Source organism: Camelina sativa, chromosome 17, assembly GCF_030686135.1.
Source record: "Camelina sativa cultivar CO46 ecotype springtype chromosome 17, ASM3068613v1".
NCBI lineage: Eukaryota > Viridiplantae > Streptophyta > Magnoliopsida > Brassicales > Brassicaceae > Camelina > Camelina sativa.
Genome location: NC_141896.1, coordinates 11,800,272 through 11,823,286, shown reverse-complemented (window position 1 = coordinate 11,823,286; position 23,015 = coordinate 11,800,272). Strand labels below are relative to the sequence as shown.

At 35.3% G+C, this 23,015-nt stretch overlaps 7 protein-coding genes across 12 annotated transcripts; 4 read left to right on the top strand and 3 right to left on the bottom strand.

Annotated features, from left to right (window-relative positions):
* Positions 1–24: 24 nt before the first annotated feature.
* On the top strand, positions 25–1,778 carry LOC147923543 (NADPH-dependent alkenal/one oxidoreductase, chloroplastic). Its single transcript, XM_087493963.1, has 4 exons — positions 25–627; positions 712–1,035; positions 1,121–1,280; positions 1,381–1,778. The coding sequence occupies exons 1-4, from the start codon at positions 211–213 to the stop codon at positions 1,644–1,646; spliced, it is 1,167 nt and encodes a 388-aa protein (XP_087350089.1). The 5' UTR covers positions 25–210; the 3' UTR covers positions 1,647–1,778.
* On the bottom strand, positions 1,730–4,348 carry LOC147923542 (beta carbonic anhydrase 3). 2 transcript variants are annotated; one of them, XM_087493965.1, is made up of 9 exons: positions 4,129–4,348; positions 3,799–3,866; positions 3,467–3,607; positions 3,118–3,166; positions 2,769–2,885; positions 2,619–2,672; positions 2,319–2,407; positions 2,126–2,231; positions 1,730–2,029 (listed from the first exon to the last, which is right to left on the bottom strand). In XM_087493965.1, the coding sequence occupies exons 2-9, from the start codon at positions 3,849–3,851 to the stop codon at positions 1,862–1,864; spliced, it is 777 nt and encodes a 258-aa protein (XP_087350091.1). In that variant the 5' UTR covers positions 3,852–3,866; positions 4,129–4,348; the 3' UTR covers positions 1,730–1,861. The 2 variants fall into 2 exon arrangements, with proteins under 2 accessions (XP_087350091.1, XP_087350090.1); XM_087493964.1 differs by having other exon boundaries at positions 4,139–4,348.
* A 2,149-nt stretch (positions 4,349–6,497) lies between these two features.
* Positions 6,498–10,080, bottom strand: LOC104756735 (uncharacterized). The gene has a single exon (XM_087493962.1). It carries the CDS (start codon positions 9,777–9,779, stop codon positions 6,726–6,728), a length of 3,054 nt encoding a protein of 1,017 aa, XP_087350088.1. The 5' UTR covers positions 9,780–10,080; the 3' UTR covers positions 6,498–6,725.
* Positions 10,081–11,874: 1,794 nt separating this feature from the next.
* Positions 11,875–13,285, bottom strand: LOC147923541 (uncharacterized). Its single transcript, XM_087496072.1, has one exon. It carries the CDS (start codon positions 13,080–13,082, stop codon positions 12,195–12,197), a length of 888 nt encoding a protein of 295 aa, XP_087352198.1. The 5' UTR covers positions 13,083–13,285; the 3' UTR covers positions 11,875–12,194.
* A 3,318-nt stretch (positions 13,286–16,603) lies between these two features.
* Positions 16,604–18,168, top strand: LOC147923540 (uncharacterized). Of its 4 annotated transcripts, none has more exons than XM_087494034.1 (5): positions 16,604–16,786; positions 16,944–17,060; positions 17,188–17,328; positions 17,443–17,586; positions 17,689–18,168. In XM_087494034.1, exons 1-5 carry the CDS (start codon positions 16,727–16,729, stop codon positions 17,995–17,997), a joined length of 771 nt encoding a protein of 256 aa, XP_087350160.1. In that variant the 5' UTR covers positions 16,604–16,726; the 3' UTR covers positions 17,998–18,168. The 4 variants fall into 4 exon arrangements, with proteins under 4 accessions (XP_087350160.1, XP_087350159.1, XP_087350161.1 ...); XM_087494033.1 differs by having other exon boundaries at positions 16,904–17,071; XM_087494035.1 differs by having other exon boundaries at positions 16,646–16,786; positions 16,904–17,060.
* A 278-nt stretch (positions 18,169–18,446) lies between these two features.
* On the top strand, positions 18,447–20,014 carry LOC147923539 (uncharacterized). 2 transcript variants are annotated; one of them, XM_087494037.1, is made up of 5 exons: positions 18,447–18,605; positions 18,720–18,872; positions 18,991–19,125; positions 19,209–19,352; positions 19,454–20,014. In XM_087494037.1, the coding sequence occupies exons 1-5, from the start codon at positions 18,546–18,548 to the stop codon at positions 19,733–19,735; spliced, it is 774 nt and encodes a 257-aa protein (XP_087350163.1). In that variant the 5' UTR covers positions 18,447–18,545; the 3' UTR covers positions 19,736–20,014. The 2 variants fall into 2 exon arrangements, with proteins under 2 accessions (XP_087350163.1, XP_087350164.1); XM_087494038.1 differs by having other exon boundaries at positions 18,991–19,035; positions 19,454–19,879.
* A 566-nt stretch (positions 20,015–20,580) lies between these two features.
* On the top strand, positions 20,581–22,967 carry LOC104756731 (uncharacterized). Its single transcript, XM_010479360.2, has 5 exons — positions 20,581–20,823; positions 20,933–21,079; positions 22,032–22,166; positions 22,254–22,400; positions 22,504–22,967. The coding sequence occupies exons 1-5, from the start codon at positions 20,767–20,769 to the stop codon at positions 22,813–22,815; spliced, it is 798 nt and encodes a 265-aa protein (XP_010477662.1). The 5' UTR covers positions 20,581–20,766; the 3' UTR covers positions 22,816–22,967.
* Positions 22,968–23,015: the final 48 nt, after the last annotated feature.

The window sequence follows — 23,015 nt, the reverse complement described above, 5'->3', positions numbered from 1 at the left end:
AGGCCCATTAGTGTAGACTGTTCCAGAAGATTATGAAACATTCATAATCACACAAATCAGCTCCAACGTGAAAAGTTTTTCTCTTCGTGAGATTAAAACGACAACCACAAAAACATAGCGACCAATCAAATAAAGACACGAAACAGAGTGTTTTAAAAAACAGAGGAAAGCGAAAGAGATAAGCCGTTTTAGACAAAAACTAGTGGCACAATGAACACTGCGCTTGCTACAACCACCGCCGCTACAACTCCCGTACTCCGCCGCGCGACGCCTCTTCTTCATCATTGTTCTCTCACAGTAAAGACTCCGGTTATCCGATTAAACGGAGTTAGATTCGGATCCTGCGGCGTGCAAACAGTCAGCAAGAAGTTCTTGAAAATCTCGGCGAGCAATCAGAGCGCTTCAGCGGCAGTTAATGTCGCTGCGGATGCGTCGATTCCGAAAGAGATGAAGGCGTGGGTGTACGGTGAGTACGGCGGAGTTGATGTTCTGAAGCTTGAGAGTAACATTGTTGTGCCGGAGATTAATGAAGATCAGGTTCTGATTAAAGTTGTTGCCGCTGCTCTTAATCCCGTTGACGCTAAGCGACGGCAAGGGAAATTTAAAGCCACTGATTCGCCTCTTCCGGTAAGTTCAAATTCAAATCCATCTCTCTCTCTCTCTTTGAAGGGTTTTGGGAATCTTTAACATAGGAATCTTTCGTCGGAGCAGACTGTTCCGGGATACGACGTTGCCGGAGTAGTGGTGAAGGTTGGGAGTGCGGTGAAAAATTTCAAAGAAGGAGACGAAGTTTACGGAGACGTGAGCGAGAAAGCATTAGAAGGTCCTAAGCAGTTTGGTTCTTTAGCAGAGTACACGGCCGTGGAAGAGAAGTTATTAGGGCTAAAACCTAAAAACATCGATTTCGCGCAAGCCGCGGGGCTTCCGTTGGCAATAGAAACTGCTGATGAAGGTCTTGTTAGGACTGAGTTCTCCGCCGGGAAGTCTATTCTTGTTCTTAATGGTGCCGGAGGTGTAGGGAGCCTTGTGATTCAGGTTAGCATTATTGGTTTACTTGTGATCTAAGAATCAGAGATTTGATGGTTTCTTGATTGGTTTCTCATATTCGTGTTTGGTACAGTTGGCTAAGCATGTGTATGGAGCTTCGAAAGTTGCTGCAACAGCGAGTACAGGGAAGCTGGAGCTAGTGAAAAGCTTAGGTGCTGATTTAGCTATTGATTACACTAAGGAGAACATAGAAGACTTGCCTGACAAGTACGATGTTGTCTTTGACGCCATTGGTAAAGAACCAAAACAGAACACCGTTAATTAACACGTATGACGTATCTAATTTCTTAGAACAGAACGTTGTGGCTAAATCATATTTTGTGTTGTCTAAAGGGATGTGTGATAAGGCAGTGAAGGTGATTAAGGAAGGAGGGAAAGTTGTGGCCTTGACCGGTGCTGTTACGCCGCCTGGTTTTAGATTCGTTGTGACATCTGACGGTGAAGTTTTGAAGAAACTAAACCCATACATTGAGAGTGGGAAGGTGAAGCCTGTGGTTGATCCCAAAGGACCGTTCCCATTCTCACGTGTCGCTGATGCCTTTTCATACTTAGAAACGAACCATGCCACAGGGAAGGTTGTTGTTTATCCCATTTCTTGAAGGGTCAGCTTAAGTGTAGCCTTATCTATGTGTATAAGCTAAGAAAGTGTCAAAAGTGTTATATTCTCTTTGTATCAGTGAGGTTGGAAATAAAAGAGTGCTCTTTAGAAGCCTTATTCATTTCTTTTGAAACAGAAGTTGCAAAGATGAAATTACAAGAAGATTATGAGAACACACTTGGAAGAAACATAGAGAAAATATTGAGTAGGAATATTTTAAGACAAGGCAAAGACAGGGGTGGTCTTGAAGTCGAGTTCCCAGAGATCAAATGTTCCTTTCACGAAATCGTAGTGAGCTCCTCTTATGGAAAGTTTTTTCTTCACCACTCTTTCTCTCACGAATGGGTAAGACAACAGATTCCCCAAGGACACGTTCACGGCTTCCTGCTCACACAGGAGAGGCAATCTCAGTTTACTACTTCAAAAGTCAAAAAAAAAAAAAAAACAGAGCTAAGATTGTATCTTGTCTTAGTTACGTACCTTCTCACAGTTGGTGCACTGATCTTCAAAGCTTAGGTCTTTACATTCCTGCTTGATCCTGTTCTTGGCCGGTGCACAAATTTGGATCCAGTTTTCTATGAAGTCACTGCCATTTCAAGAATTTCAGTCAAAGTTAGTGAACTAGTCGCCAAGAAACTCATGGTTTTTTAAATTAGCCTTTGAGATAAATTACGTCTTAGTGGGAGCTGTATCATCTTCAATGGCCATGAGTCCCTTTATTCCACCACAGCAGCTATGACCAATCACCAGAATGTTCTCCACCTGATTATGACAACATTATTCTCTTAGGGTTTGATAGATATATAAAGAGTTAGCCAAAGACTTGCAAGCAACTAGGTCACATCAAATTTTTTAACTAAGCATCTTATTTATGCCGACCATGTACAATATAAGGAGCAAAGACAAGAGAAATAATCTATAATGATCCCTCATAGATGCTAACGTAAAGGGCTATTACTTAATTGTTACGTACGTTGAGGACTGTAATTGGATATTCAAGGGCGGCACCAACATTAGAGTATTTCGTCTGCAAGTTTCCAAAGACAAAAGCTTATATCAACAACTTGGATTTATGTAAGGTTTAAAAGAGTGACTTGATGAAGTTCATTTCTGTTGGACGAACCTTGCAATAAGGTGGCACCATGTTTGCAATGTTTCTAACGATAAAGGCTTCCCCAGGTTGGAAATTCAAGATGTGAGAAGGGCAAACTCGTGAATCCGCACAAGCAAATACCAAAAACTGTAAAGAAAAAAAATAAAACCACATTGAAGAAAGTTACTAATTTTCAAGTCTTAATCCTCGTTTCTAATTTTAGGGTTTTTCTTGCTTGTCTATAAAGTTACCATATTCAAGGCTAAATCAAAAGCATTTTCTACTGTCTTACACCCATTTTTTCTGTGACGACTAGAGAAAAGTCAATCTAGAAAAGTAAAAGCACAAAGATGAGATAAGTGATTGGTAAAATCAAAACCTTGGGGTTCTGGCTCTTGGCAAGTGCATTGTACAAAGTAGGATTTTTCCTGGAAATTGATGAAACCAAATAACAATAATGAGCAAACATCAAATTCAAAAAAATTCTTTTATCTAAGCAAGACACACATATACCAATCCATAATTCATTAAAAAAAAAAAAAAACAATTTTCTGTCTTATGCTCGTTTGATTCAATAACTAAATTACATACTAATAAGTTCATTTAACTTGATAAGCACAATCATTTATATCAGTAGGTGACACTGACACAGATGGTGGATACCTACATATATGTGATTTGTCATTAAATCAGAGTTAGTGAACTAGTCGCTATCATCATTTACGTACTCAAAATGATTTGTCTTGAAATGGATAAACCCGGATTTGATTCTCTCTACGGCATCTAGCTTGTTGGAATCAAGTTCTTCTAACTCGTCTGTTAACTTCTTGATTTTTGCAGCCGCCACGTTCCCGAGATCCGCGTTTTTACTTCAGAATTGACCATTTCATGTTTAAAACAAAATTTTAAAAGACAAAAACCATATTATATCTTTATAAAAAAACCAAATTCACAGGGTACGAGGGTAATCTACGGCTGTGATCATCTCACAACCTGCAAAATCTAATATGTGGGAGTCGGAATATCGTTTGAATGGGAGAGAGTGTTTGTTTGTGAGTACCTCAGAAGCTCCTCGAGTCTTCTAATGGCATCTTCGTACGATTCTGTTGACATTTCTTTTTGGTTCCACTACACAAGAAAAAAAAAAAAAAGAAACTTACATAAGATTGTCAAATTCTTAGAAGACTCGTTACCAATGAAACTAAAGAAAATACGAGAAACTAGTACATTCATCCGGTTTAATAAAAAAAAAGGAAACATGCGTTGTGATATAGTAAACTATAAATAACCGTTTCATGTAGACAAGTGAAAAAAAAAAGAGATCAAGAACATGAGATCATCCGAAACTATACAACAAAAACGAAATGATGATTTAGTGTTCAAGACGTACACGTACGGACCTTGAGAGTGGTACTTGGAGATGAAAATACAACTTTAGTTATTACAAGAAGATGCTCTCTTATCTGCTCTTCTATTTATAGTCGAAGAAGATCTGCGACATTTCTCCATATGTTCTGCATAGAGACAAACAATGCATTTATATATCATCTCTCTTCCGGTGCGCATGTCTCCATATGTTCTGCATCCGTCTTGATTTTAATTTCAGGTACATTTTTTTTCCGTCAATGAATACGGCTGTAGATAAAAAAAAAAAACCCTGACGTACAATGGATATGGATAACGATACCATATAAAAAAGTTTTAGATAATTTTGTATGGTGATATTTTTAAATTAACAGATACAATAAAAAAAGTAATATATATTCAACGAGTCCATATTTCTTACGTTTACGGAATAATACTTGGGTTAAGATAATAAAATTAATATAGGATATATCATTTCAATGAACCCTTTTATCATCTCTAGTTTTTTTTGGTAAAATTTATTTATCTCTAGTAGTGTGAATCCTTTTAGTCACCTCTTTTTGTTTTAACCCAAATTACACTATATTATATTATATTTAAACAAAAATTGAAAATCAAACAAAAATTAGGAACAAAAATATTATATTTATAGTAGGTTTCTGAGAAGCTCCCCCTGTCATTTTTATTAACTTTTTTTTTTTCCTTAGAACTTTAGGTTTTGGAGATTTTACTCATGTCACTAAAATATTAGGAGATGCATCCAAATTTTTTTTTCGGTAATTCGTATATATATCTAACGAAAGAACTCAAATCACTAAAATCTTATATTTCTAAGTGTCTCTAAAATATATAATCTTATTTCATATATAACTACGAAAAGCAAAAAGAAGCTAAAATACAGAACCACTTTTAAACACAGACACACAGTTATTATATATAGGAGATTCATAACTCTAAAACACTGTATAATATTAAACCTGATAAAACACTATAATTAACCATTCGAAATGAATGTTTTCGACATATTTTTGCTTGTGTAATAAAAATAATTTTGTATTTTCATTAAAAATACCTATGCCTTTCAAATAATTTCTTACAAATGAATTCCCTTTATAATAAAAAGGAAGTACACAACATTGTTTTGTAGACTATATAATTTTAATAAGTTGGTTACAAATAGGTTATAGATTAATTGGTTACAACTTAAATAGTTGGTGCAATCTTAATTTATTTTTGGAAGATTTTATTACTAGAACACGTTGTTTCCGAAAATCTTAAAGAGAATATTCTAAAAAATCATTTGATATCATCTAACTTACAATATTAATTTTCTTTATTAAATTATTCATCATATAAAATCTTTTGATATCTAACTTAACATATTCATTTTTTAATTATCATTATACTTCAACTCTCATTTTTATATATGAGTTTATTTTGTGAAACAAATAAATTATCAAATTATCATATTATTTATTATAATTAAAAATAGTTTTATTTTCGGATATACCATAAGTTGAATTTTTAAAAACAAATATAAATTGTTCAATCTATAAAACATTCGAGCTTTAGTAACATTATTCTTTAAAAGTAATATCTATTGAATTAAAAAGTCTACTGAATAACGGGTCAAAATTTGAATATTTAAATTCAATTTCATATTTTTGTTGAATTATATAATTTTATATAATAGAATAAACTTTAAATAATTTATTTTGAAATATTTTTAAAATATGAAAACTTGATATAAAATTTGGAAAATATAAACAATCTAAATTGATTTGTTATAGCAATGTCAATAATATGTCACTATAATATGAAATAATTTCAAGAAAACAAGTATATTAAAACAAAAAGTATAACAATATATATTAAATTACTCATAACATAATAACTCACTTTTTGAAAACCAAATTTACAAAATTATGTTATATAATGACATTCTAGTCATGACATAGAATATAGATTGTTGAAATAACTTCACATACATAAAATAATACAACATATTAAAATTTTATTTTAAAATATAAAATATACAAAATTTTGTATAAAATAAAATTTAATCAGTGTTATAGCACGGGTACTTATCTAAAATCATTAATAATATAAAATTTACAAAATATATTTCTTTTTTAAGCATCATATTTAGCATATGATTTTACTACATAATGTTATATCCAAAAAAACTTTAAAAACAATCATATGAATTATATTTTATATAAAAATTACAATATAAATAAAATAAATTTCAACCCGTGCTCTAGCACGGATCTTAATCTAGTAGACAGTTTAAAGTTTTATCAGTCTAGGCGCTTCATCACATAACATATATATGAAACCATCATCGCTGTGCAAAAAGACTTATGATTAATGAAAGAAACAAACGTCGTACCCTTTTGGTAAAAATTCAATATATTAATTTGTAACAGACTTACATATGAGGATGGAGACAATTTGAACACAACTGGAAAAAAACAAACATGAATCCAAATGAAATTTTAATAGCCAAAAGAATTCATATGAACCTTGGAAATTAAAACGGAGAATGCCCAAGAATAATTAAAAAGACGAAACATATTGAACCTTGGTATCTTATTTATGAATTTCTTACGTAAAACCAATTTAGTAGTATGATGGTGGGGGAGGAGAATTGTATTCAGCCTTTGGAGAAGGAGAGTATGATGGAGGTGGGGGAGATTTGTACTCAACCTTTGGAGCTGGAGCGTAGTATGGTGGTGGTGGGGAGCTGTAGACGTACGGTGGTGGTGGGGACTTGTATGCGACCTTAGGAGCTGGAGCGTAGTATGGTGGTGGTGGGGAGCTGTAGACGTACGGTGGTGGTGGGGAATTGTATGCGACCTTAGGAGCAGGTGAGTAGTATGGTGGTGGAGGGGAGCTGTACACATACGGTGGTGGTGGGGATTTGTATGCGACCTTAGGAGCTGGAGAGTAGTATGGTGGTGGTGGAGAGCTGTACACATACGGTGGTGGTGGGGATTTGTATGCGACCTTAGGAGCTGGAGAGTAGTATGGTGGTGGTGGGGAGCTGTAGACGTATGGTGGTGGTGGTGATTTGTATGCGACCTTAGGAGCTGGAGCGTAGTATGGTGGAGGTGGGGAGCTGTAGACGTATGGTGGTGGTGGAGACTTGTATGCGACCTTAGGAGCTGGAGCGTAGTATGGTGGTGGTGGGGAGCTGTAGACGTACGGTGGTGGTGGGGACTTGTATGCAACCTTAGGAGCAGGTGAGTAGTATGGTGGTGGTGGGGAGCTATAGACGTACGGTGGTGGTGGGGATTTGTATGAGACCTTAGGAGCTGGAGAGTAGTATGGTGGTGGTGGGGAGCTGTACACATACGGTGGTGGTGGGGATTTGTATGCGACCTTAGGAGCTGGAGAGTAGTATGGTGGTGGTGGGGAGCTGTAGACGTATGGTGGTGGTGGTGATTTGTATGCGACCTTAGGAGCTGGAGCGTAGTATGGTGGAGGTGGGGAGCTGTAGACATATGGTGGTGGTGGAGACTTGTATGCGACCTTAGGAGCTGGAGCGTAGTATGGTGGTGGTGGGGAGCTGTAGACGTACGGTGGTGGTGGGGACTTGTATGCAACCTTAGGAGCAGGTGAGTAGTATGGTGGTGGTTGGGAGCTGTAGACGTACGGTGGTGGTGGGGATTTGTATGAGACCTTAGGAGCTGGAGAGTAGTATGGTGGTGGTGGGGAGCTGTAGACGTACGGTGGTGGTGGGGACTTGTATGCGACCTTAGGAGCAGGTGAGTAATAGCATGGAGGAGGTGGTGGACAAACACATACATGTGGGTGTGGTGGAGATTTGTATGCGACCTTAGGAGCTGGAGCGTAGTATGGTGGTGGTGGGGAGCTGTAGACGTATGGTGGTGGCGGGGATTTGTATGCGACCTTAGGAGCAGGTGAGTAGTATGGTGGTGGTGGGGAGCTGTAGACGTACGGTGGTGGTGGGGATTTGTATGCAACCTTAGGAGCTGGTGAGTAGTAAGGTGGTGGTGGAGAACTGTAGACGTACGGTGGTGGTGGGGACTTGTATGCGACCTTAGGAGCAGGTGAGTAGTATGGTGGTGGTGGGGAACTGTAGACGTACGGTGGTGGTGGGGACTTGTATGCGACCTTGGGAGCAGGTGAGTAGTATGGTGGTGGTGGGGAACTGTAGACGTACGGTGGTGGTGGAGATTTGTATTCGACCTTAGGAGCAGGTGAGTAGTATGGTGGTGGTGGAGAGCTGTAAACATATGGTGGTGGTGGTGATTTGTATGAGACCTTAGGAGCTGGAGCGTAGTATGGTGGTGGTGGGGAACTGTAGACGTACGGTGGTGGTGGGGACTTATATGCGACCTTAGGAGCTGGAGCGTAGAATGGTGGTGGTGGGGAGCTGTAGACGTACGGTGGTGGTGGGGATTTGTATGCGACCTTAGGAGCTGGAGAGTAGTATGGTGGTGGTGGAGAGCTGTAGACGTACGGTGGTGGTGGGGATTTGTATGCGATCTTAGGAGCTGGAGCGTAGTATGGTGGTGGTGGAGAGCTGTAGACGTACGGTGGTGGTGGGGATTTGTATGCTACCTTAGGAGCAGGTGAGTAATATGGTGGTGGTGGAGAGCTGTAAACGTACGGTGGTGGTGGGGATTTGTATGCGACCTTAGGAGCAGGTGAGTAGTATGGTGGTGGTGGAGAGCTGTAGACGTACGGTGGTGGTGGAGATTTGTATTCGACCTTAGGAGCAGGTGAGTAGTATGGTGGTGGTGGGGAACTGTAGACGTACGGTGGTGGTGGAGATTTGTATTCGACCTTAGGAGCAGGTGAGTAGTATGGTGGTGGTGGGGAACTGTAGACGTACGGTGGTGGTGGAGATTTGTATTCAACCTTAGGAGCAGGTGAGTAGTATGGTGGTGGTGGGGAACTGTAGACGTACGGTGGTGGTGGAGATTTGTATTCGACCTTAGGAGCAGGTGAGTAGTATGGTGGTGGTGGGGAACTGTAGACGTACGGTGGTGGTGGAGATTTGTATTCGACCTTAGGAGCAGGTGAGTAGTATGGTGGTGGTGGGGAACTGTAGACGTATGGTGGTGGTGGAGATTTGTATTCGACCTTAGGTGAGGGTGAGTAGTATGGTGGGGGTGGTGAGCTGTAAACATATGGGGGTGGTGGAGATTTGTAATCTACTTTAGGTGACGGTGAGTAGTATGGTGGTGGTGGTGGGGAACTGTAGACGTAAGGAGGTGGTGGAGATTTGTAATCGACTTTAGGAGAAGGTGAATAGTATGGTGGTGGTGGAGAACTGTAGACATATGGGGGTGGTGGGGATTTGTAGTCCACCTTTGGAGATGGTGAATAGTATGGTGGTGGTGGTGGAGAGTTGTATACATATGGAGGTGGTGGTGGAGAACTGTAAACGTATGGTGGTGGTGGAGACTTGTAGTCTACCTTAGGCGATGGTGAATATGTTGGTGGAGGTGGTGGAGAGCTATACACATAAGGAGGTGGGGGGGACTTATAATCGACCTTTGGTGCAGGAGAATCATACACTGGTGGTGGGGGGGAGCTATACATGTAGGGCTCGTACGAAGCAGCAACCATTGTTGCCATGATAGCAAAACCAAGAGCATATACGAGATGGGCTGAGCGCCCCATCCCGGAAGAAGATACCATTCTTTGTGTTTTGGTTGCTGCTTTAGTACTGCGTTGATTTTGTTTTGTGTTGTGATTCTACATTACTTGTGCATGCCTTTATATAGAACCATTTTCATCTTATTTTTGTTTCACTTGCATCTCACTAATCGTGAAAGCATGTCTGCGCGAAACTATCAAGAAACGTGCAAGAACGTGCATCAAATGTCAACGATCCAATTTCCATTTTAAAATTCTCAAGTTCGTGAAGAAATATGCATATCATTGTTCAATTATTTTGTCAACGACCCAATTAATTGGTTTAGTACTCTTCTTCTCTTCTTTTCTTTTTTGTTGTTGTTGGAGAAAGTTGCTAGTGGAAATTTTCAAACTTAGAACAACAATTTGAAATATTCGATGCTCGTACTTCTAAAATATCCTTTTGGTTATGATTGATACTAACAGAAATGAAATGTTTTTATAACCAGGTCATAATGTTTCTACACATGCATAAATCAAATGTGACGCCTTTTCGTCTTCAGTTTTACATTTCTTTTATTAGACGGAAATAATTAGACATTCGATAAATTACATGTTCGCATAGAAGAAATAATATGTCATGCAAAAAAAAAAAAAGAAGAATTGAACCAAAATGTCAAATATTGACAATGCATGGTTTGCCCAAGTGAACAAATGTATATTTTGAGCAGTTTGTGTTGAAAACTGAAAACGTATGATTTTTACTATTTTTCTATGTAGACATCTATTTTATGGACATTTTGTTTTCTATATATTTGTGTCTGCTTTATTATTATTTAGGTTTTTATATGGACTCTGATATTCGATGGTCATATTTCTAATTCCCACTGGTTCGCAATGATTGATACAATAGATTATGGAGTATTTCTTACATAGTTAAGCCAAATGATATAGATTAAGTATTTCTAATTCTCCCCACTGGTTCTCTATGTGACTCCTTCTCTTCTTCGCATTTGTTTTTGTTTTCTTATGTTCGCACTACCTAGTTAAACCAATTATGTGTATACAGTATATACTTATTAATTTGGTAAATTGCATTAATTTCTTTAGCCAATGTTTATGAATCTTGTAAACACTTTTTGATATCAATATATTTGATTTGCTGGAAAAAAGGTATAATCATTTGATGTTTCCAAAAATAAATATGTCAATATTTAACATTCTAAATAATACTATAAAATCCAAAAAATGGATTGTACATGTTTACTCCATGAGGAGTGAAGTTGGATTGCAAATTTGCAACAATGAGGAGAAGCATAGTCAAATTATTAGGCTGCAACATATAGTGGGAAGTCTGGAAGGTGAATAGCAGCCTTTGATTTTATTGAACTTAAACAATGCAGCTGTTGCACAAAAAAAAAAAAAAAACAATGCAGCTAAAACAGTCTTCTTAGCTTAGGGCTCCAAACAAAGTTTAAGGCGTGTTAGTAAGTTGAAAGCTAGGCCCTAACTTGTATTACCCATTATCGTCAAACAAAATCTCGGCCTACAGAAACGAGAATATTTTAAACCATTCGAAAATGTATATTGGCAAAATCAAACTTTTGATCTGTTTCATTTTAAGTTGTTGTTGGGCTTTGTCTTTCGTTTGGGTTGTCAGTGTGCTTTTGAGCTGGAGGTGTCTTTGTTTGGGTTCAAAACTTCATTTTAAATTTATCATTACAAGTATTATGAATAAGGGTGTCTTTGTTTCATTGGGTTTGGAATCAATGAGAAAAGGATACATCCTTCTTCTCATTGTGCCCCCTTGTTTCTGCATCCTTTGGAAGCCATCAACAAAGTCAGTAAGACAAGTTATTCGGATCAACGAACACCTTGTGTCTTCGAAAAGTTGAGCTAATCTCTCGGATCAGTTAAACCTCTTGACTCTTGTGTACTCACTCTTATCACTTCTTAGCTGATATATCAAACTATTGCAAAATCATACAACAAATATATATGTCTTGTAATGTACATGGGTTAGTTTTCGATTACTTTGAAAGTGACCATTGACCATATTGTTTTTATTCAAATTCTAACTACCAAATGACAGATTTCAACAAACTACATTATGATAATTACATTATGATAGCAAACAACGCAAGAAAGAAGACAATTCTTGGAACAAAAAACTTCTTTCAACTAAATTCTTCAATGTCTTTGCATAATAATTACATATACCAACTCTAACTAATAAGTCATTTACATACAGAATGGTTTAATACAAGCCAAGCTTTTCACATAACACTCCAGAACAGTACACCTTTCTGCTTATATCAAAATCCAATATACTTAACAACAACAGTAAGGGACTCCATACGAAATAATACTAATTTGGTTTTTTCTATATTTTTTCTTTTATAAAACAAACAAAAAAATCATCCAAAAACAAACTTTTTTTTTTCTTTTTGGGTGTTAAGAAGACAAATGATTATTAAGTCAGAAAGGATGAATATTTCGGCTAAGACCATTCACATTAGTGAAGAACCCAACTTGTTTGTACGGAAGGTACGATCTGTGTTTCACTTCTTCCTTCATCGCTCTGTTTCTCATGTACAGCTTCTCATGCGCCGACTTCTCCATCTTCTTCTTCTTCTTCTCCGACGACGTTGACGTTTTCTCCTTCCCCTTATTCTTCTCCGCCACCACCGTAGACGACGACGACGACTGAGTCCGAGACTTGTTGTCACCGACGTTGTTGTTCTTATTATTCAAGAAAACAAACGCGTCTCTTCCATCACTGTTACTTCTCGAAACAAGATCTCTAAATCTCCAAAGCTTCGAGAATCCCGTCGAGTTACTTTTCCGGCAAGTCTCCGGCGACGCTTCCGCGACCGTCCCACCTGACCAAGAACAATACGGTCCCAAAGATTCTTTCGTCGTCTCGTCTCCGTTACCGTCACCGTTACGATCCTCGACGAATAACTTTCTTAACCGCGGTCTGTTATTATCGTCGGTGACAGAAACGTCGTCGTTTTGACGATCGGCGTTTTCGTAATCGAAGAGGAGGTCACGGTTGAAGAGAGGAAACACAGGACGGATCTGACCATCTTCGAAAGCTTCATCTGCAGTTATCGGAGATCCTTCCGCGTTTATTACACAAGCGAAAGAGAACTCTTCTTCTTCTTCATCTTCATCATCTTCTTGATCTTCTTCGTCGTTGAACTCGACGGATTCTTCAAGTTGACTCCATGATCTCTCAAGTTTTTTAATATCTTGTTGTTCTTCTGAAAATCCTAATTTGGTGAAATCCATGGTAATCTCTGTTGTTAATCTTTCGTCGCCGATGTAATTCGCCGGCGGTGAAGATGGGAAAGCGACCTCCATCGATTTAGATCCAAAGCTCACCGTGTGTAACTCCTTCTCTTCTCTCTCTCTCTTCAAGAAGAAATCTGAAACGACGGCTTTAGTTTAGTTTTGTGTGTTTATAATAAAGAGATGACTGACTTGACCAATATATATATGGTTGGTGCTTCATCAAGATTCAAGATAAGTCACCCAAATGTGAACAGTAGTAGCTTTTTAATATTTTTATTTATTCATTTTTTTTAATTAGGCAAACGAAAAATAATATTTCTTTATTTAGATTTATTTTGGTTGATAGCAAAATATCAAAATCGGTAAAAATTATTTATCATCTTTATTAATATTAGGAAGTCATCTAATTTATGAAATGAGCTTAATTTAGTAAGTCATCTAATTTATAATTTCATAGTTAAAGAAATTCCATATTTATTTCCTTTTTTATTTTATTTTATTTTAGTCTACTAGTTAGTATTCTTAATATACCTGGCAAATAGGATATATTGGCTGAAAAGAAAAGAGAAAAATATCAATAAAACAGAGTATATATTTGTTTTGCATATTTTAAAATAAATTTAGACAAATCATATATGCATATATATATATATATATATTTTTAAAAATATAGATGAATCACATATACTTTTGTTGTTGTTCACTTTACAGTTTACAAGGAAAAGCGCGTGATGGGGGGTAACGGGGAAATAGTGGGTGACCTGCTTCTGTGATTGTCTCGCTCTCGCATACGTGTCACCGTTCCCCCAAAACGGAAGGGTAAAGTCGTCATTCCTGATTATCGAAAAACTTGTTGGGAAAGCAAAAACAATACTGACATGTGGTGCGACGTGGAAGCGTTTTTTGACATCCACGTGTTATCTCTGTAACGTATAAATTGTGTGAAGATCACGGTTTTGCGTTATTTTTAGTTGTTGGTTCACGCGCGAAGGGTGTGACGTTGACTAACTAACTCAAGCCGTCGTCAAAAGAATGTCAAAACTAACGGTGGAAGACCTTGACTTACGCGTTGAAACTAACGGTTCCGTTACTTCTTAGATGGAGTAGTATAGTTTACATAACTAAGTTTTGTTTAGACCACGTGATTAAACAAATTAATTTAGACTTAGTCCAGTCTTCTCTTTCACATGTTTATTACAAATTTAATAAATTGTCAACAAAAAAATGCCTCTTTGAAATAATACTATTCCCACATGTTTTGTTTGACTATAATAATACTCTTAAAGCTTCTTCTAATTTGGTCGATCAATATCTTGTAGTATTTGTTTATGTTTGATTTGCATGTACCAACACAAGTATATATACTCTCCTAATTTAGTTATATACATAATGACTTTTTGGGGCGTTACAGCTAAAATGTTGAAGACTTCTTTATTGTCGTCGAATATTGTTGGAATACTTCCAATAAAAACATTTACTTGCAAGAATAAAACGAAGGTGGGAAAAAAAAACAGATATTGAAAACGAATTTAAAGTAAATATTTAGTTGTTGACCTAACATATGCAGAGATGTTATTGAATCAAAGATAGTTCTTTTTTGTTTATGACTTTAGAATTTAGATATTACCAACAACAATTCTTATATAACAATCGATGAGGTAATGTCAACTGAACTCAGATTTTTTTTTTTTTTTTTTATCCAACCGGCCAGTTGCTAATTAATGGATTAATATTTAATATCATAATTTTTAGTTACTTTTTTTTCGGTAAAAATAATATTTTGGAAAATGACTAGTAGTACATGTACATCATTCTAATTTCTATTTTAAAGAGAAAGAAGTGCAGTGGAAAACATATCACAAATATGAAATGAAGGTCATATATCTAAGCTCATTGCTAAATTTAAGAAAAAAAAAAATTTCGTGGTGAAGTGGAAAATTAGAAGAGAGTATAGACAATTAATTAGACACCAATGATGACATGATGTAATGTGATAACCATCTGAATTTTATAATTAAATAAGATAAATAAAAGTATTCACATATTTTTGTTTCATTTATACAATGGTCCCACGATTCCCACTTGATGATGCGGAGATTATTTAGTTCACAACATTTGACTAGCACAAAATTTGCCTAACGAAAATTTCAGATTTAATCATTGCTAGTATTAGATAAAAAGAAATATTTTAATTGATTTGTCTAATATGTTAACTGATATAATTTAGAAAGGCTTGGTTTATTCATTAATATAAGGTGAGTATTTATATGGTAGAGATATGATAAAGCTAAGTTTTCTATTCGAGAATAAATACAAATGTAAATAATACTTTAGAGATAAATGTAAATATTCCTAATATATATCAAGTAGTTGAGCTTGTTTGATGAAGCAACAAAGAAAATGTTGAATGCTACTGAGTACTAATTATACACCTACAAACTTTGAGAACCGATCAAAAACGCTTTATAAGTAAGTTTTTTATGTGTTTCATTTGTAGTTGTTAAGACATTAGATTAGACTAGAAATTCAAGAACGTTACTGAAGATGTTTATTGAGTTAATGAAAAATGTTTATTGAGTTAATGAAAAAAGAAAGTTTGAGGATTATATATCAGGAGTGGCTGGAAATTAACAATATTACCGTAGTAGTTATTCTCCCGTATGGACAAGCAACACTCAATGGCAGACCTGCTTGAGAGAATGTTTGGTTAGTTCCAATTCATTTTATATACATGTGGCGTACAGAAAAGAATCAAAACCGAAAGAATTAGAACCAAATCAGTATTGAACTGAAAAATTTTGGGCATCCAGAAATACAATTATATGCATTATTTATTATAGATACTCTTTCTAACTTTTGCAAGGTTAACTTTTTGATATATTTTTTTTTGTTTTAAAAAAGATTTCATCATCTACGATCAAGTATTCACACATTTTTGTTTCATTTATACAATGGTCCCACGATTCCCACTTGATGATGCGGAGATTATTTAGTTCACAACATTTGACTAGCACAAAATTTGCCTAACGAAAATTTCTGATTTAATCATTACTAGTATTAGATAAAAAGAAATATTTAATTGATTTGTCTAATATGTTGTTAACTGATATAATATAGAAAGGCTTGGTTTATTCATTAATATAAGGTGAGTATTTTATACATGATCGTAGAGATATGATGGTAAAGTTATGATAAAGCTAAGATCCTTCTAGTTGGTCTCGGTAGATCTCGATTTCCTTGATATTAACACCTGTCGGCTGCCATCAGTTGTAAACGTATTTTGCAAATGAACTATTAACGCGTCTAATCGATCGAAGATCAACTGAATTCTCTGACTCGTAAACAGATCAGAAAGGAAAAAAAAATAGAAGAGAAAAAAAAAAGAATAACAGAAAATATACATTTTCTTAGTGAAAATAGACAGGTAACACAAACAGATAATAACATTATGTCTCCTCTCACATGATGTAGCTCTCACCTGTACGTTAGTAATTCATGAGAATTGAGCTGCCCCAATTCCTCTATTCTTGGGTACGTAAAACCTAACGTACACTATTATCTCATTATCATTTTGAAAATTGGTTAAAATCTGAATCAAGCTTTCTTTTAATCGAAGATTCCTCAAAGCATAACATATAGTACCAAGCTTTAGATCGCCACTTCTCTTTCTTGCATGAGGTAATTTACTTTTTGGACTGAGTTTTTAAAGAGAAATGAGTGTATTTCCTAGATTTGTTGGCTGGATCAACCAGAACATACAAGAGCCTCTTAAGGTCAGTTATATTTCATCATTAATTTATAGAAACAGGGAAAGTCAAATCGATCTAGCTTACTATTAGGTTCATATAGTCTTATAGAAACTAGATTATGATTCTGTTTGTTGTTTGTAGGCCGAGTCCAAGAAATCTGAAAATGTTGAATCTAATTCAGTGTCAGAGGAAGATAGTAGTAATAAACGGGAATTTTATTATGACAAAGCGGAGGCCAAGAAGCAAGGAAAACTTTGGAGAGATGCACAAAAGAAGAAACCATGGTATGATGCTCCTGGTAAGGTGAAGGTATAAGACTAAATCAGCAAACAAATTAAAACCTCAATATATATGATTTGTTTTCTCAAAAGGAATTTGTGGAACTAATAAAAGAAAAAAAAAATCTTATATGTTGATGTTTGAAGGTGACAACAAAAAAGGGTCTTTGCCACATGCACATAGAGTTAACAGTGGGATTGCCTCCTGAAGGAGTCTACGATTTGTTCGCTAATCCAAACAACTTTCCTTTCTTCAGGATCGACAATGAGACTGGGCGTGAACTTTTGGTTTTTTTTTTTTTTTTTTTTCTCTTAATATTTTATGATTCAAATGTGGTATTAATGATAGAAATATATATATATTTGAGAGTGTGATAATTTTTTTTTTTTCGTTTTATGAAGCAAAACAAATCAAGAAAGGTTTTGATGAAGGATGGACCAAGGCAGGTCGTGCAGTTGGAGAAAGCTCTGACCTATGACTTTCTTTGGTGGTATAGAGCTTTTCCGTTTACTCTAATTGCTGATGAAAACCAAAAAGAATTTACAGTAAGAAACTTTCCTTATATCTCTTATAAATTAAAATCATACAGTTTTTGTTTCCTGTTAGGGAAACTTAATTAACTTGGGGTTTCTCTTGCTTATGGGTAGGCAAAATATAAGAAAGAGAAAATGATGTTCATGAAAGTATTTGAGGGTTCTTGGAAAATAGAGCCATTATATGTGGATTCAGAACGCTTGTGCAAGGAGAGAGAGCCAAAGAGTCGAGAAGAATACAAAAGATGTAGCGGCGGACAAGGAAAGGTTGCATCTAAAGTGACAATGGACCAGTACTTCCAACCATATTCTTTTCTTAATCTACCACCGTCATCTTGGTACATTCGTCGGATCACCATCAAAACCACAAAAAGACTGCTCAAACAAATTCAAGATGCAAGTATCATGTTCCGAGACGCTTGAAACCAGCCCCTTAACATTTGGCATTTAATTTACCACTTCTATTTTGGCAGTAGTATTAGACACAAAATGCTATATTTAAAATCCGCATAGTGGGATACTAAGCTTGAAAAATGTAAATTTACGTATTTTTCATTTAGCGAACAAACAATCAATATATACAAAGTTTAGTAATTAATATCCCCCTGCTAAGGTGAATGTATTGCCAAATCAGCTAACAAAATCTCATGTTAAGCTTTTACGTACAATTATGATTTTGTAGTTTTAAACTTTTGACGTAGAGAAACACAGAAATGTGATTTAAAACCTTCATTTTGTTTGTCTTCATGTTGTTCTTGGCTTCTTGCCTATACGTCAAGAACTCATGAGAATCAAGCTGCTCACTTCTTTGATTCACCATACGTAACGTACACTTCTCCAATATTATCATATTGTCATCTTTGTTTTTTTTTTCCTTCTAAATCTAACACAAATATTTATCAAAAAATTCTCAAAACCGTAAGCTTCGGATAGTCATTTGCGACTTTGTGGACTAATCACTTGAGAGAGAAATGAGTGTGTTTCGTGGATTTGGTGGCTGGATCAATCAGAACAATCAACAGCCTCCTAAGGTTAGATTTATTTCCATCAAAAATCAGAAAATTATCCCAAGAAAGTCAAATAGATAGAAAGTGATTATGACTCTGTTTTTTTTTTTTTTTTTTTTTTTTTTTTTTTTTTTGTAGGCTGAGTCCAAGAGATCTGAGAATGCTAAATCTAATTCAGAGCCACCGTTAGAATTTAAATATTATGATAGAGATGAAGTGGATAAGCAAGCAAAACTTTGGATAGATGAAGATAAAAAGCATCCATGGGTAAATCCCTCTCCTAAGATGAAGGTAATAGCAAATTAGTAAAGAAAATATAAAAATCTTGCATTTAGATGAATTGTTAAAACTAGTTAAGCAATTTTCTTATATATTTTTTTATTATTCTTTTAATTTTGGATGGTTGAAGGTGACAACAAACAAGGGCATTTGCCATATACACACAGAATTGACGGTTGGCAGGATTCCTGAATCAGTCTACTTAGTGTTTGCTAATCCACTCAACAACCAATACTTTAAAGAATTCGACGGGAAAAATTTTCTGGTTTTATTTTTATCAATGTATTTTTCAAATATTGACTATTGATTATAGCAAATACTTGAGAGTATGATCTCTTTCTTATGAAGGAAAGCAAACCAAGAAAACTTTTGAGGAAGGATGGACCGAGGCGGATTGCCGAGGTAGAGAAAATTGTATCCTGGAACTTCCTTTGGTTGTCTAGATCTCTCCCAATAAAACTAATTGTCGAAGACAACCAAAAAGATCTTACGGTAAAAAGCTTATATCATGCTATATATTTTACAAGAATCAGTTGTTTTTGTTAACTTTTTGTCCGAGTTAGAATTTGGGTTTGATGATATCTTTATTTTAGGGAAATTACAAGAAAAAGAAAGTGAAGTTCATGAAAGTATTCGAGGGTAGCTGGAAAGTGGAGCCATTATTCATAGATTCGGAACGCTTGTGCAAACAAATCAAGCCAAAGGGTCGAGAAGAGTACAAAAAATGTAGTGGTGGACGAGGAAGGATTGCATCGAAGGTGACGATCGACCAATACTTTGAGCCTTCTTCTCCTCTTAATCTGCCACCATTTTCTTGGTTCATCCGTGGGATCACCATCAAAACCACCAAGAATCTTATCAATATGCTTGAATAGGTCTTCAAGACTTTAACTTAAAAAAAATTTACTTTAATGACCAGAACAAAATATGAATTCAGTTATTTACTTGTTATACGCTTAACTCCGGTATCCATTAATTTTTACGTAATGAATAGCTCAAAGGGACTTTATTGAGTTCTCTAGTTAAGTGAGCTATAGGGAAAATTTGATCTCTAGACTCACGTTTGTGTGCGATTATGAAATATCAGCACAAAATCTGGTGATCACAAATTACTGTTATGATTTTTGTAATATTAAGCTCCACATCTTGATTTCGTTATGGCTCCAACTCATGATAACTATTATTTTTGAAACAACGAATCACAACTATGTTAAAATTTAAACGCTTTTTCTTTTTGTGGTTTGTTAAACAGTCAACACCATTAAGTTATGGTTTATGGTTTAAAATAATAAAAATAATGTATGCTTTTATGTATGGATTTTTTTTTGCGGAAACTCACGTTTATATGTATTATACGTGATCTCACCCGTTACCATTATATTATATGTATTGTACGTGTTCTACACAAAAGTCTTTGTACTTCCCATCAAATAAGAGAAAGGAATTTGACCTTAGAAAGCATGATCTTACAGTTGTATGCTCGTCTGAGCTCAATCTGCAAAACTAATAGACAAAGTTTATACTTATGAAAATATGTAGGGGTTTCCTGTTATATTCTGAAAAATTGATCAAGGGAAATTTTGTTTCATGTTGTGAAAATTGGAATTTTTTAAAGACTTTACAAGTTAGAACAGCATTACAGCAGAATGCTCACAATTTAGGTCTTGCCTCTACGTCAAAAACTCACTAAAATCGAGCTGCTCACTTTTTTTTGTTTCGCAGTATGTAAACGTATACGTACACTGCTCCACCACCAGCCCCTTGTTATTATAATCTTTCATTTTCATATTTGTATATTTGTTTAAATCTAAATCAAGTTTATATTAAATTCATCATATACAAGCTCCTTGAATTTTCTTGTCCTGATCAGGTATAGTATTATTTGTGGACTAATTTTCAGAGAGATATGGGTATATTTCCTGGCTTTAGCTTGATCAATCAGAACACAAAACAGCCTACAAAGGTCAGTTTCATTTCCATGAATCAGAGAACTCTAGGAAGTCAAATCAAATATAAATTACTATATCGTTTAATTATAGTAGTTAGGTTATGATTATATATGTTGGTTGTAGGCTGAATCCAAGAAATCTGGGAAAGTGAAACCAAAGTCAGTGTCAGAGACTTATCCTGAGGACAGAGAGGAATTAAAGAAGCAAATGAAACTTTGGAGAGCTTCAGAGAAGAAGTATGCATGGCATGATTATCCTCCTAAGGTGAAGGTAAGATATCAAACCAACAAAGAAATTCTCATTTCTAAGATTTGGCCTGACGGTTGAACCATGAAAACCTTGTGTGTGTGTGTGTGTGTGTTGAAGAGCATTAAAATTTATTTAACTAAAGATATGAAAACAATTAACTAAGGTTAATATTCAGACTCATCATAGTGCTTGTTTTTTTACACCCTCGATTTGACATACTTATTTTTTTATTAGCAGCCAAAACAAGTAAAAACCCGTCAATTTATTATTATTATTATTATTATTATTATTTGTTTATTATTATTAAAGTGCTTTTTTTAAAAAAAATTTAGAGTCGCTTATGATTTTTTGTTGTTGTTGTTGTTGTAAAGACATGCAGTACTTAACTATATGTAAATAGTGTGATACAATCACGATGCTGAGTCTGAATATTAACTTAGGCTATTTTTTGTGTAAATTTCTCGAACCCCTTTTTAAATCTATAAAGATTCTTAAACATACGTAAGTAGTTGATGATTGTGATTATTATGGGGTTCACTTCCAAACGAGTTGATTTTTTTTTAATTACTGATTATAGCTACAACTTTTGTTTTGATATGATTATTTACCGCATTTATATTGTTTTTCATATTAAAAAATCACTGCAATTATTTTATCTATAAAGACCATGGTAACCCTTTTATTACTTAAAATTATTCTAACGTGTTTTCTTAATATAGTTAATATAATTATTAAATAATGATCCTTTTTTATGTGTGGTACGTAGAGACTAGAGTAATGTGAGGATAATGTAATGTATACAAATTTTAAGTCGGCCCTAAATAGGTTTTTGTTTCAGAAATCCATTGTAAATTGTCTTAATATGTTATTTTAAGGTAAATTTGTTTCCATTTTATATGGCCTTTGTATTAAAACCGTTGAAATTAGAGAAATATTATATAAAAAAGTTTCTTACATCTATATATGTTTGAAGGTGACAAAATATGAGGATCTTTGCCATATGAACATACAATTTACAATTGGATTGCCTCCTGAAGCAGTCTTCGACATTTTCACTACTTACGAGAACCCATCATGGTACTCAATGATGAAAAAGCGCCCAATTCTGGTATTTATTTTCTGATTTCTTATTATTATATTATTGGAGTATTCATAATAGAGAAATACTTGAGAATGTGATATTTTTCTTATGAAGGAACACAGATCAAGTAAAGTTCTTAGCGATCGTGGACCGACAGAGAAGCTTGTGCAAGTGGAAAAAGAGGCGCCATGGAGGTTCCTTTGGTGGTCTGGAGCTATCCCGGTACATCTAAATCTCAACGAGAGCCGAAAAGATTTCAGCGTAAGGAACGTTTTTCTTTCTTTATATGGTCTTTGGTCCGGAAGATTTTTTGGATATAAAAGAAAGTAAGAAAAAATTGGTTTATGTTGCTTACTGTGGACAGGCACTATATCTGATTCCGAAAAAGAATATGATGTTCAAAGAGTTCAATGGTAAGTGGAAAATAGAGCCATGGTACATAGACAACAGTCGCTATTGCAAGCCGAGGCTGCCAAAGAATCGAGAAGAGTATAGACAATGTACCGGCGGAAAAGGATTGATTGGCTCGAGAGTGACAGTGGACCAGTCTTTTAAGCCATCTTCTTATCTTAATTTTCCACCGCTTTCATGGTACATTCGTAGGGTCACCATCAAGACCACCAAGGCTCTAGTCGAAGATCTTCAAGTTCGGGCAGCCATTATCAAAAGCGTTTGAACTCTTTCAAATTCGATATTGGCTAGTTATACCATTTGGATATAAATATTAAAATCAAACATTGGAATATTATAACAGAATCAAGTTGTAATAGAATCAAGTTCTGACCAAGAAAAAAAACAAAAGAAAGAATATCACTTCATATAAATCCCAACATCGGAATTCTAATTGGTTAGCTGTTATAAAAGTTTAAATAATTT

Excerpts from the sequence above, each read along its gene's own strand:
- LOC104756731 (XM_010479360.2), top strand. The coding sequence starts at position 20,767 with ATGGGTATATTTCCTGGCTTTAGCTTGATCAATCAGAACACAAAACAG. Across the intron at positions 21,080-22,031 it reads ATTATCCTCCTAAGGTGAAG|GTGACAAAATATGAGGATCT; the intron begins GTAAGATATCAA and ends ATATGTTTGAAG. Across the intron at positions 22,167-22,253 it reads TGAAAAAGCGCCCAATTCTG|GAACACAGATCAAGTAAAGT; the intron begins GTATTTATTTTC and ends TTTCTTATGAAG.
- LOC147923541 (XM_087496072.1), bottom strand. The coding sequence starts at position 13,082 with ATGGAGGTCGCTTTCCCATCTTCACCGCCGGCGAATTACATCGGCGAC.
- LOC147923540 (XM_087494033.1), top strand. The coding sequence starts at position 16,727 with ATGAGTGTATTTCCTAGATTTGTTGGCTGGATCAACCAGAACATACAA. Across the intron at positions 16,787-16,903 it reads ACATACAAGAGCCTCTTAAG|GCCGAGTCCAAGAAATCTGA; the intron begins GTCAGTTATATT and ends TGTTGTTTGTAG. Across the intron at positions 17,587-17,688 it reads AAAACCAAAAAGAATTTACA|GCAAAATATAAGAAAGAGAA; the intron begins GTAAGAAACTTT and ends GCTTATGGGTAG.
- LOC147923539 (XM_087494037.1), top strand. The coding sequence starts at position 18,546 with ATGAGTGTGTTTCGTGGATTTGGTGGCTGGATCAATCAGAACAATCAA. Across the intron at positions 18,873-18,990 it reads ATCCCTCTCCTAAGATGAAG|GTGACAACAAACAAGGGCAT; the intron begins GTAATAGCAAAT and ends GGATGGTTGAAG. Across the intron at positions 19,353-19,453 it reads ACAACCAAAAAGATCTTACG|GGAAATTACAAGAAAAAGAA; the intron begins GTAAAAAGCTTA and ends TCTTTATTTTAG.
- LOC104756735 (XM_087493962.1), bottom strand. The coding sequence starts at position 9,779 with ATGGTATCTTCTTCCGGGATGGGGCGCTCAGCCCATCTCGTATATGCT.
- LOC147923542 (XM_087493965.1), bottom strand. The coding sequence starts at position 3,851 with ATGTCAACAGAATCGTACGAAGATGCCATTAGAAGACTCGAGGAGCTT. Across the intron at positions 3,608-3,798 it reads AGACTCGAGGAGCTTCTGAG|TAAAAACGCGGATCTCGGGA; the intron begins GTACTCACAAAC and ends TCAATTCTGAAG. Across the intron at positions 2,408-2,618 it reads ATCCAATTACAGTCCTCAAC|GTGGAGAACATTCTGGTGAT; the intron begins GTACGTAACAAT and ends TGTCATAATCAG.
- LOC147923543 (XM_087493963.1), top strand. The coding sequence starts at position 211 with ATGAACACTGCGCTTGCTACAACCACCGCCGCTACAACTCCCGTACTC. Across the intron at positions 628-711 it reads CCACTGATTCGCCTCTTCCG|ACTGTTCCGGGATACGACGT; the intron begins GTAAGTTCAAAT and ends TCGTCGGAGCAG. Across the intron at positions 1,036-1,120 it reads TAGGGAGCCTTGTGATTCAG|TTGGCTAAGCATGTGTATGG; the intron begins GTTAGCATTATT and ends TGTTTGGTACAG.